The sequence below is a fragment of the Pipistrellus kuhlii genome, unplaced genomic scaffold (assembly GCF_014108245.1).
Source record: "Pipistrellus kuhlii isolate mPipKuh1 unplaced genomic scaffold, mPipKuh1.p scaffold_m20_p_3, whole genome shotgun sequence".
Classification (NCBI taxonomy): Eukaryota; Metazoa; Chordata; class Mammalia; order Chiroptera; family Vespertilionidae; genus Pipistrellus; species Pipistrellus kuhlii.
The window spans coordinates 96,076,133-96,089,384 of NW_023425529.1; the positions used below are offsets into that span (position 1 = coordinate 96,076,133).

General features: G+C 36.4%; 1 protein-coding gene across 1 annotated transcript in view; it reads right to left on the reverse strand.

The window, feature by feature from the left end:
• The window catches only part of USP18 (ubiquitin specific peptidase 18), an 80,952-nt gene that overhangs the window by 17,148 nt on the left and 50,552 nt on the right, over window positions 1–13,252 (reverse strand). The window contains 1 exon segment of the mRNA XM_036458019.2: window positions 12,453–12,598. Within this exon segment, the coding sequence (XP_036313912.1) occupies window positions 12,453–12,598 (146 nt within the window).

Below are 13,252 nucleotides of genomic sequence, written 5' to 3' on the forward strand. Positions count from 1 at the left end.
ATTCTGGATCTAACAAATCAATTTTGCAAAGAAGGTACAAAATAAATATACAGAAATTAGTGGCATTTTTATACACCAATAATGAACTCTCAGAAAGAGAACCTGAGGAAGTAATTCCATTTAATATTATAACAACAAAAAATAAGGTAACTAAAAGATATATTTGTCCAAAGAGGTAAAAAATAAACAAAAAAACCTGTACTCGGAAAGCTATGTGACATTGAAGAAAGAAATTGACACGAACAAGTGGAAGCATATACTGTGTTCATGGATTAGAAAATTAACACCATTAAAATGTCCATGCTACCCAAAGCAATTTATAGATTCAATACAATCCTTATTTCAATGGCATATTTCACAGATCTAAACAAATATTCTAAAATTTCATATAGAACCAAAAGTGACCCAATCATCTCAGCAATCTTCAGAAAGAACAAAGTTGGAGGGATCACAATACCAGATATCAAACTATACTACAAAGCTATTTTAATGAAAATAGCCTGGTATTGCCTGGCCAAGGTTGCAGAGTGGTTAAGCATTAACATATGAACCAGGTCATGGTTTGATTCCCAGACAGGCTACATGCTTGGGTTGCAGGCTAGATCCCCAGTAGGGGGCAATTAATGATTCTTATAATAGGTGTTGCTATCTCTCTCTCTATTCTTCTCCCTTCCTCTCTGGAATCAATAAAAACACATTTTAAAAAAACAGCCAGGAGAGGTGGTGTGGAAGGCTTGCATACATGCACATTAGCATAGCCAGTGGACAGGGACACTAGTGTGGTGGGGGCTTGTCCTGGGGAGAGGGGACTAAGAGGGGGGTCAATCAGGGAAAAAAGGAAATATATATAATACTTTAAACAATAAAAAAATGAAATATAAACTTAAAACATAACAACAACAACAATAAAAAATAGCCCAGTACTGGCATAAGAATAGGCATATAGATAATGAAAAAGAACAGAGAACCCAGAAATCAACCCCTACATTTATGGTTAATATTATTTTTCCATTTTTTAATTAAGGTATTATATGTGTACATATCTTACCACTGACCCTCCCACTCCACTTCTCATAATTGACCTCAAACCCCAGTGTTTTGCATCCATTGGTTATGCTTATATGCATGCATACAAATCCTTCAGTTGATCTCTTATCTCCCCCACCTCATCCTAACCTTACCACTGTGATTTGACAGTCTATTTGATGCTTTACTGCCTCTGTACCAATTTTTTGTTCATCAGTTTATAATGTTCTTTATTATCCACAAATGAGTGAGATAATGTGGTATTTTTCTTTCATTAACTGGATGATTTCATTTAGCATAATATTCTCCAGTTCCATACAGATAACTACAAATGGTAAGAATTCCTTCTTTTTTTATGGTAGTATAGTATTCCATTGGTAGATGTACCATAGTTTTCTGATCCAGTCATCTGCTGACTGGCATCTAGGCTGTTTCCAAATCCTGGCTATTGTAAATTGTGCTGCTATGAACATATGAGTGCATATATCCTTTTTGATTGTTGTTTCTAGTTTCTTAGGATATATTCCTAGGAGTGGGATTACTGGGATTGATGGGAGTTCCATTTTCTGTTTTTTGAGGAAACTCCATACGGTTCTCCACAGTGCCTGCACTAGTCTGCATTCCAACCAGCAGTACAGGAGGGTTCCTTTTTCTCTGAATCCTCACCAACACGTTTGTTGATTTATTGATGATAGCCATTCTGACAGGTGTGAGATGGTAACACATTGTCATTTTGATGTGCATCTCTCAGATAATTATTGACTTTCATTTGCCTCTTGGACGTCCTTCTGTCTTCTTTTGAAAGCATTATATTTAGGTTCATTGCCCATTTTTTTAATTAGATCATTTATCTTCCTTTCATTACCTGGTATAAGATGCCTATAAATTTTGGATGTTTAAACTTTATTAGTGATAACATTTGCAAATATATTCTCCCATACACTGGGATTTCTTGTTGTTTTCTTGATTGTTTCTTTTGAGGTGTGGAAGCTTTTAATTTTGATGTAGTCCCATTTGTTTATTTTCACTTTAGTTTCTATTGCTCTAGGGGCAGTATAAGTGAAGAAATTACTTTGGCATATGTCAGATTTCATTGCCAGTGGATTCCTCTAGTATTTTTGTGTTTTCCCATCTTATGTTTAAATCCTGTATTCATTTTGAGCTTATTTTTGTGTATGGTATAAGTTGGTGATCTAGTTTCATTGTTTTTTTGTATGTATCTGTCCAATTTTTCCAATAACATTTATTGAAGAGACTATCTTGTTTCCATTGATGTTCATGCCTCCTTGTCAAATATTAATTGAGCATAGTGGTTTGGGTCTATATCTGGGTTCTTTATTCTATTCCATTGGTCTGTATGTCCATTCTTGTGCCACTACCAGGTTATTTTGAGAACAGTGGCTTTGCAATACATCTTGAAATCTGTTATTGAGATCCCACCTACTTTATTCTTCTATCTCAGGATTGCTGTGGCTATTTGTGGTCTTATTATATTCCAGATAAATTTTTGAGAGTTCTTTCTAGGTCTGTGAAATATGCATTGGTATTTTAATGGGGAGTGCATTGAATCTATAGATTGCTTTGGGTAGTATGGACATTTTAATTATGTTGATTTTACCAATCCATGAACATGGTATGTTCTTCCATCTGTTTACATCTTCCTCTATCTCTTTTTTCAGGGTCCTGTAGTTTTCCATGTATAAGTCTTTTACCTCCTTAAGTTTATTCCTAGATATCTTAATTGTTTTGGTGCGATGGTAAATGAGATTCCTGTTTTAGTCTCTTTTTCTCTAAGTTCACTATTGGTGTATAGAAATGCCATAGATTTCTTGGCATTAATTTTGTATCCTGCTACATTGCTGAATTCGTTTGTTAAGTCTATTAGTTTTTTTATGGAGTCTTTCAGATTTTTTATATACAATATCATGGTATCTGCAAATAAGGACAGGTGTACTTTTCCAATTTGGATGCCTTTTATGTTTCTTCTTATCTAATTGCAATGGCTAATACTTCCAGTACTGTGTCGAACAGGAGTGGTGAGAGTGGGCATCCCTGTCTTGTTCCTATTTTTAAGGGAAATGGTTTTAGTTTCTGCCCATTGACTATGATGTTGGTTGTGGGTTATCATATATGGCTTTTATTATGTTGAGGTATGATCCTTCTATTCCCACTTTGCTGGGAGTTTTGTCAAGAGAGGGTGTTGGATTTTGTCAAATTCTTTTTCTGCATCAATTGATATGACTATGTCATTTTCTCTCTCAATTTGTTTATATGATATCTCACGTTTATTGATTTGTAGATATTGTACCATCCTTGCATCCCTGTGATAAATCCTACTTGGTCATATTTTATGATCTTTCTGATATACTGCTGGATCCAATTTGCTAGAATTTTGTTGAGGATTTGGCATCTATATTCATGAGGGATATTGGCCTGTATTTCTCTTTCATTGTGTTGTCTTTATCTAGTTTTGGTATTGGGATAATGATGGCTTCATAGAAGGATCTTGGAAGTGTTCCTTCCTATTTAATTTTTTGGATTAGTTGCAGGATGATAGGTTTTAGTTCTTCCTTGAATGTTTGGTAAAACTCTCCTGTGAAGCAATCTGGCTACAGGCTTTTGTTTGCCAGAAGATTTTTGATGACTGCTTCAATTTCTTCCATAGTTATTGGCCTATTGAGGTGTTTAGATTCTATCTGATTGAGTTTTGGAAGGTTATATTTTCCCAGGACTATGCCCATTTCCTCCAGGTGGTCCAGTTTGTTGGAATAGAGTTGTTTGTGGTATTTCTTAATAATCCTTTATATTTTAGTGGGGTCTATTGTTTTTTGTTTTTGGTGTGTTTTTTTTTTAGGACAGCGAAAAGGGAGGTGTGGATGGGCTTGGAGCAGGGGGTTGGAAATTAGATATACACAAGTAGGGTGAAATTTTAGCAGAGGGTATACAGAAAAAATAGGGAAAATCTAGAGTAGGAAAGGGTTAAGATAAACAGGGTACCAAAGGGGGAAAGGTTAGGAAGAGAGTGATGGCATAAAGGTAGGGTTGAGATAGAATAAAGCATTGGTGAAGGAAAGGTAAAAATAGACTGTAGAACACTAATCCTGAAGTAAAATAAAGAGCAAATAATATGACACTTAAAAAAATAATAATAAAAATAAATAAAAGTAATAAGTTAAAAAACGTAAAATAATAGTAGTAATAATGCTACTTTTACAAATAAAAATGTATTAATTAAAAAGGTAAAATCAAGTGAGGAAAAAAGAAAAAAATAAGTTTCTTGAGTAAATGTTGCAAATAATGAAAATAAAAAACAAAAATTAAAAAATTATTATAAATAAGGAGGGAGCTTGAAGATGGCGACCGAACAGTTGGACTTGTTCTGACTCTGGTCCCAGAACAGATAGAAGCAGCATCTGAGTCGCTCAGGGAATGGTGATTGGCAGCTAAGGGGCAGCGGAATTTTCAAGGAAGGTAAGAAAAGGTCCGCTGGACAGGATTTCCTGACCAAGAGGCCAGCACTGCCGCGGCCGCTGCAAGCTCTCCCGGCGAGCTCTCCCGGAGGGAAGGCTGCGCCATCTTACCAGGAAAGGAGGAGCATCCCTGAGGCCTGGAAAACCCATAGCGGGGAAGTCCATCGAGCAGCTGAGACGCCCGGATCGGCGCAGACACGTGGATTCAAGGGAGTTTTTCAGTCACCCACGGAAAGGTCAGAGTTTGCGAGGACAGCCTGAGGGATCGGGGTCCCGCGGAGCAGGCAGCTACGGTAGCTGGGGAGCTCCGGCCCCTCCCCCACTGTAGCTGGGAGCACGCACTACCGCCTGCCGAGCAGCACCCAAAGAAGGTTGCAGCGACACCTAGTGCTGGGTTTGACGTAATCCTCCCCAGAAGCAGGACTTTTTTAAAGCGCGGGGGGTCACGGGACAGAGTGTTAAGAATCGCGGCTGTCCTGCCAAGGGCGGAACATCTGGACACCTTGGCACCTGAGCCCCTTCACCCCCTTGCTTCTGAATACTAGGGAAGGACTGCCCAATTGGGCATATCCGGGGAAATTGCAGGGGGAAAGTGCCTTCCTGGAAACAAGGGATCTGAACCAGAAGAGATAGTCTGGGAGCCAGCTGGCACCCTGCCAGCTAGAGCCATAGAGAAAGGCGGCCAGAGCAACCAGAAAGACTGGGAGGTGAAACCGGTAACACTGACACCTAAGAGCTGAATTACAAACTGCCTTTTTCTTTTCTTTCTCTCTTTTATTTTCTTTTATCTTTTAATTAATCAAAAATAAATGGACACAAATAACTAAGATATAGCCTACTTAAAATGAAGGATTACCTTACAAATCTGAGGTGCAGTGGAATGCTGGGAACTGCAAGATTGTCTGGGCTGAGAATCAGGAATGCCAAATACATTAACAGAGGAAGTGAATGACCACTACTGGATATTTTTATGCTAATTTTACTATTCTTTATTTTATTTTCATTTTTTACATCTTTTATTTAATTTTCATTTTTTATATCTTTTACTGAAGAAACGATTTTTTTCTTTTTTCCTTACTTGACTTTACCTTTTTAATTATTACATTTTTCAATCTCTATCATCACTATTACTACTGCTATTTTGCAATTTTTTTTCTTTTTTTTTTCTTTTTTCCTCTCCAGTACCATTTTATTTTTCTTTATTTTACATTGGGAGTAACCTTCATTCTATTTTAATCTCTACTATAGCATCATTCAACCCTATCTCAACTCGACCTTTACACCATCACTCTCTTACTAAACTTTACCCTTTTAGTCTACGGTTTATCCTATCCCTTTCTGGCTTTAGTTTTTCCTCTATTCTTTCTGTATACCACCTGCTAAAACTCTCACTATACTTATAGACCTAAGTTCCAACCCCTGATCCAAGTGTATAAATACCAATCTCTGCACTATATTAACTAGTTAAAAAAAACAAAACAAAAACTGTTCTCCCCTCTATCCTTTTCGCATTGTTTGAGTGAAGGTTGATTATTGTGAATTTTTATGCTTGTTAGTGAAATTGTTATGCTTATTACTGTGTTGTTATTGTTGCTTTGTATTTTTTTTTTTAAATCCTCTGTTTTTGTTTGTTTCTTTTACTTCTGTATATCATAGCCTTACTTAATAATAGGGGATATTGTAGTTTGTATTAATCTCCAAGTATTGTTACTGGCATTGGCTGGGTTCAGTGGTTGTTCTATGACAATTTTATCCACATATATGTATAGTTTGTTTCCCATTTCTCTTTTAGTTTGCTTTCTCTCTCTCTCTCTCTCTCTCTCTCTCTCTCTCTCTCTCTCTCTCTCTCCCTCCCTCCCTCCCTCCCTCCCTCCCTCCCTCCTTTCTTTTTTCCCCTGTTTTCCAACTTCATTTTGTCATTACTTTTTTTCCTCTTTTTTATCTCTTTATCCCTCTTTTTTAAATTTTATTTACTTAATTTTTTTTAATTTAAATTTTTACTTTTTAAAATTTTTCTTTATTTTATTTTTACCTTTCTTCCTTCTCTCCTATCCCCTAAGTTGCCTTTCTCTAGTGGTCACCTTTATTAGAGGTTATTAATATTGTAAATACATTCCTGTTAAGTGCCTCTTTGTTGTACCTGGTAGTATTGTATTTTGTACCTTTAAATCAACGCAGGAGAAGGAACACCACATAACCAGACATCCTGAGAAGAGAGGCCATGGGGAGACAAAAACATAGTCTGCACATGAAAGAAAAGCAGGCATCACCAGAAAAGGAAGTAAACGAGTCAGATGTAAGCAGCCTACCAGAGCAAGAATTCAGAATAATGATCATGGGATGGCTAAAAAGAATGGAAGAGAAATTTGACAATAACCAAGAAGAAATGAGGAAGAACCATGAGGAATTGAAGAAGAACCATGAGGAATTGAAGAAGAACCAAGAAGAAATGAAAAATGACATCGCTACCATGAAGAACTCAATAGAAAGCATCAAGAGTAGACTAGATGAAGCAGAGGACCGCATCAGTGAGTTAGAAGATAAGATGGAAAAAAATACCCAAGTAGAGCAGCTTCTAGAAAAAAATATTAAAAAGCAGGAGGAGAGCCTCTGGGAGTTTTGGGACAATACAAAACAAAATAATATTCGAATAATAGGGGTTCCAGAAGGAAAGCAAACTGAGGTAGACATGGAAAAAGTATTTCAAGAAATAATGACAGAAAACTTTCCTAAAATAGAGAAGAAAAAACCCACACAAATCGAAGATGCTCGCAGAGTCCCAAGCAAAATGAATCCCAGAAGACAGACTCCAAGGCACATTATAATCAAATTGGCAAACAACAACAACAAAGTAAGAATCTTAAAAGCAGCCAGACAGAGACAGAAAGTTACATACAAAGGAACCCCCATCAGACTAGCAACTGATTTCTCAACAGAAACTTATCAGGCCAGAAGGGAATGGGATAAAATATACAAAGTCATGCAAAGGAAGGGTCTGAATCCAAGAATACTGTACCCAGCAAGGCTATCAATCAAAATTGAAGGGGAAATCAGGAGCTCCGCAGACAAAAAAGACTAAAGGAATTTATCTCCACCAAACCAGCAATTCAAGAAATGCTAAAGGGTCTACTGTTAAAATAAAGAAATAGGAAGTGAAGAAGGAACACAGGGGTATAGAATAAAAACGGCGTCAAATGAGTACCTATCATTAATAACTTCAAATGTAAATGGTTTAAATGCTCCAATCAAAAGACATAGGGTAACAGGTTGGATAAGAAAACAAGACTCATATATCTGTTGTCTACAAGAAACTCACTTCAGAAAAAAAGACGCACACAGACTGAGGGTGAAGGGATGGAAAAAGTTTTTTCAGGCGAATGGAAATGAAAAAAAAGGTGAGGTAGCAATACTTATATCTGACAAATTAGATCTCAGAGTGAAGGACATAACAAAAGATAATGAAGGCCACTTCATAATACTAAAGGAAGCAATCCAACAAGAAGAAATAACCCTAGTAAATATATAAGCACTCAATACGGGAGCACCCAAATACATTAAACAAAACAAAACAAAACAAAACAAAACCTCTGGAGGACATTAAGGGAGAGATTTATAGCAATACAATCATAGTAGGAGATTTTAATACCCCAATGTCACCCTTCAACAAATCATCTATACAAAAAATCAGCAAAGAAATATCCATCCTAAATGACTCACAAGACCAGATGGAATTAATCGACATCGTCAGAACATTCCACCCAAAGCCACAGAATATATTCTTCTCAAGTGCACATGGGACATTCTCAAAGATAGACCACATTTTGGGACATAGGCAAAGTCTCTTCAAATTCAAGAAGACAGAAATCATATCAAGCCTCTTCTCAGATCATAGTGGCATAAAACTGGAAATTAACTACAATAAAATAATCCAAAGAAATCAAACACATGGAGACTAAACAGCATGCTATTAAACAAGGACTGGGTTACCAGAGAAAACAAGGAAGAAATTAAAAACATCCTGGAAACAAATGACAATGAAAACACAACAATCCAAAATCTATGGGACGCAGCAAAAGCAGTTTTGAGAGGGAAGTTCATATCCCTACAAGCCTATTACAAAAAACAAGAAAAAAATGGTAACAAATGATCTAAGTCTACAACTCAAAGAATTAGAAAAAGAGCAATGAGAAAAGCCCAGTGTAAGCAGAAGGAAGGAAATAACAAAAATCAGAGGGGACATAGAGACTAAAGAAAAAATACATAAGATCAACAAAACCAAGAGCTGGTTCTTTGAAAGAATAAACAAGATAGATGAACCTCTAGCCAGGCTAACCAAGAAACAAAGAGAAAGGACTCAAATAAACAAACTCAGAAATGAAAGAGGTGAAATAACAACAGAGCCCGCCAAAATACAAAGTATTGTTACAAAATACTACGAACAACTCTATTCCAACAAACTGGACAACCTCAAGTAAATGGACATGTTCCTAGAAAAATACAACCTTCCAAAACTCAAATCAGGAAGATTCTAAAAATCTCAGTAGAACAGTGACTTGGGAAAAAATTGAAACGGTCATCAAAAACCTTCCAGCACACAAAAGCTCAGGGTCAGATGGCTTCACAGGAGAGTTTTACCAAACATTCAAGGAAGAACTAAAACCTGTTCTCCTCAGACTATTCCAAAAAATTCAAGAGGAAGGAACACTTCCAAATTCCTTCTATGAAGCCAGCATCACCCTAATACCAAAATCAGATAACGACAACTCAATGAAAGAGAATTACAGACCAATATCCCTCATGAACATAGATGCCAAAATCCTCAACAAAATTCTAGCAAATTGGCTCCAGCATAACATCACAAAGATCATACACCAGGACCAAGTGGGATTTATTCCGGGAATGCAAGGGTGGTACAATATCCTCATATCAATAAACGTGATACATCACATAAACAAATTGAAAGATAAAAATCATATAGTCATATCAATTGATGCAGAAAAAGCATTTGATAAAATCTAACACCCTTTCCTGATAAAAACTCTCAACAAGGTGGGAGTACAAGGATCATACTTCAACATAATAAAAGCTATATATGATAAACCCACAGCCAACATCATACTCAATGGGCAAAAACTAAAACCATTCCCTCTAAGAACAGGAACAAGATAGGGATGCCCACTCTCGCCACTCCTGTTTGACATAGTACTGGAAGTACTAGCCATTGCAATTAGACAAGAAGAGGAAATAAAAGGCATCCAAATTGGAAAAGAATAAGTAAAGTTATCCTTATTTGTAGATGACATGATATTGTAAATAAAAAACCCAAAAGACTCCATTAAAAAACTAATTGACTTAATAAATGAATTTAGCAATGTAGCAGGATACAGAATTAACGCCAAGAAATCTATGGCATTTCTATACACCAACAGTGAACTTACAGAAACAGAGACTAAAAAAGCAATCCTATTTACCATTGCTCCAAAAAAATTAACATAACATACCATGTTCATGTACTGGTAGAATCAACATCATAAAAATGTCCATACTTCCTAAAGCAATCTATAGGTTCACTGACCTAGAAAGAACTCTCCAAATGTTCATTTGGAACAATAAAAGACCCCGAATAGCCACAGCAATCCTGAGAAAGAAGAGTAAAGTAGGAGGGATCTCAATACCAGACTTCAAGCTGTATTACAAAGCCACTGTTCTCAAAACAGCCTGGTACTGGCACAAGAACAGACATATAGATCAATGGAATAGAATCGAGAACCCAGTTATCAACCCAAATAACTATGCTCAATTAATATTTGACTAAAGAGGCACGAATATACAATGGAGTCAAGACAGTCTCTTCAATAAATGGTGTTGGGAAAACTGGACAGACACATGCAAAAGAATGAAACTAGATCACCAACTTACACCATACACAAAAATAAACTCAAAATGGATACAGGACTTAAACATAAGACGGGAAACCATAAAAATACTAGAGGCATGCACAGGCAGCAAAATCTCAGACAAATGCCAAAAAAACTTCATCACTGATACTGCCCCTAGGGCAATGGAAGCTAAAAAGAAAATAAACAAATGGGACTACATCAAAATAAAGAGCTTTCTTACAGTAAAAGAAGCCATCAACAAAACAACAAGAAAGCTCACTGTATGGGAGAACATATTTGCAAATGTTATCACTGATAAAGATTTAATCTCCAACATCTATAGACAGGTTATACAACTAAACAAAAGGAAAATGAATGATCCAATTAAAAAATGGGCAATGGACCTACATAGAATATTTTTAAAAGAAGACAGAAGGAAGGCCAAAAGGCACATGAAAACATGCTCAGTCACTAATTATCCAAGAGATGCAAATGAAAACAACAATGTCGTACCATCTCACACCTGTCAGAATAGCCAACATCAACAAATCAACAAAGGACAAGTGATGGTGAGGTTGCAGAGAAAAAGGAACTCTCATGCACTGCTGGTGGGAATGCAGACTGGTGCAACCACTGTGGAGAACATTATGGAGTTTCCTCAAAAAACAGAAAATGGAACTCCTATTTGACCCAGTAGTCCCACTCCTAGGAATGTATCCCAAGAAACTAGAAACACCAATTAGAAAGGATAATATGCACCCCTATGTTCATAGCAACACAATCTACAGTAGCTAGGATTTGGAAACAGCCTAGGTTCCCGTCGGCAGATGATTGGATCAGCAAACTATGGTTCATCTACACAATGGAATACTATGCTGCCATAAAAAAGAAGGAATTCTCATCATTTGCAGCAACCTGGATGGAATTGGAGAACATCATGCTGAGTGAAATAAGCCAGTCAAGAAAGAGAAATACCACATGATCTCACTCATTTATGGATAATAAAGAACATTATAAACTGATGAACCAAAAGATAGACATAGAGACAGTATTTCAACAAGCAGACTGTCAAATTACAGTGGAGAGGGGAGGCAGATCTTGGGGCGAGGAAAGATCAACTGAAGGACTTGTATACATGCATATAAGTACAACCAATGGACACAAAACTCTGGGAAGAGAGGGTATGTATGGGACAGAGGGGGGGGGGCAATGGTAAAATATGTATACAGATAATTTAATAAAAAAATAAAAATAAATACAAAAAAGAAAATAATTCAATGGGTAAAGAATACTTTTTTTGTACAAATGGTGCTGGAATAATTAAATGCAATGAATGAAGTTGGAACCCTTACGTTATAATATTCACAAAAATTAACTCAAATGAAACAAAATGTAAGAGCTAATAGTATAAAACCTAGAAGGAAACAAAACAGAATTGTGAATGATTGCTAAGAGGTATGGAGTCACTTTTGGGGTGATAAAATGTTCTAAAAGTATATTATGATTATGATTGCACTACTCTGTGAGTATGCTAAAACTTCTGAATTACATATTTTTAAAAGAGTGAGTTTTATAGTATGTGACATATATCTCAATAAAGCTGGTTTTAAAAACAAAACTATTTTATGAGTTATTTTTGTATAAAATGATATCTCCTTATTAATTTTTTATTATGTTTTCCTGGGATTCTTTACCTGCAGCTGAATCAGCTTTGAGAAAACTCTTAGGCTTACTTATACTTCTGAGAGGCAGAAAAAGAGTGAGTATGAAAGTAATATATGCCTAAATGAAACAAATACATTATTTATGCATATGTAAATAGGGCTCTTCAAAATTTTTCAGATCTTCATAAATGCCTCCAATATAATGGGTCCACAGTCTACCTAATTTTATTATTAGTCCCTCTCAATCTTCCCTCTTCCCTTCTCCCTCTTTGACTCTTTCCCTCTTTCTCTCCTTCTCCCTGTACTCTCTTTCTTCCTTCTTCTTTTCTTCCCCCTCTTCCTTCTTCCTATCTCTTTTTCATTCCCTCACACCCTTTAGAGCACAAGATCAAGTGCTGGGAGCACTGTCTTACATGGTACATTGTACTTCTGGAGACAGTAGACTAGTTCCATGGGTCTCACTGCTTTCTGTCGACTGTCCTGCATCTTCTCCAGGAGTAAGAGCAACTGAAAGGGGACATTTCTCCTCTGCTCTTCCACTCTTCTTGGTGCTGTTACCCTGCCAAATTAGAACAGTCATAAACCTCCTGTTACAATAGTTCTCAATATTAGGTGCATACTAGAATCACTTGAAGAAACTTCTAAAAATCTCCATGTCCAGGCCACTCTGTAGAATAACTAAGTCCGAATTTTTGGAGGTGGGACTCAGTTATCAAAAATTTTCTGTTTCCCAGATAATTTATTTATTTATTTATTTATTTATTTATTTATTAAATTATTATCTGTGTACATATCTTAACATTGCCTCCCCTCCCACATACCCTCCCTCCCCAGAGTTTTGTGTCCATTACTTATATGCATGTATACAAGTCCTTCGGTTGATCTCTTATCTCCCCCAGATCTCCCTACTCTCCCCGCTGTAATTTGACAGTCTGCTTGTTGCTTTACTGTCTTTATATCTATCTTTTGGTTTGTCAGTTTATAATGTTTTTTAATGTCCATAAATGAGTGAGGCCATGTGGTATTTCTCTTTTATTGACTGGCTTATTTCACTCAGCATAATGTTCTCTAATTCTATCCAGGTTGCTGCAAATGATGAGAATTCCTTCTTTTTTATGGCAGCATAGTATTCCATTGTGTAGATGTACCATAGTTTTTTGACCCAATCATCTGCTGACGGGCACCTAGGCTGTTTCCAGATTCTAGCTATTGT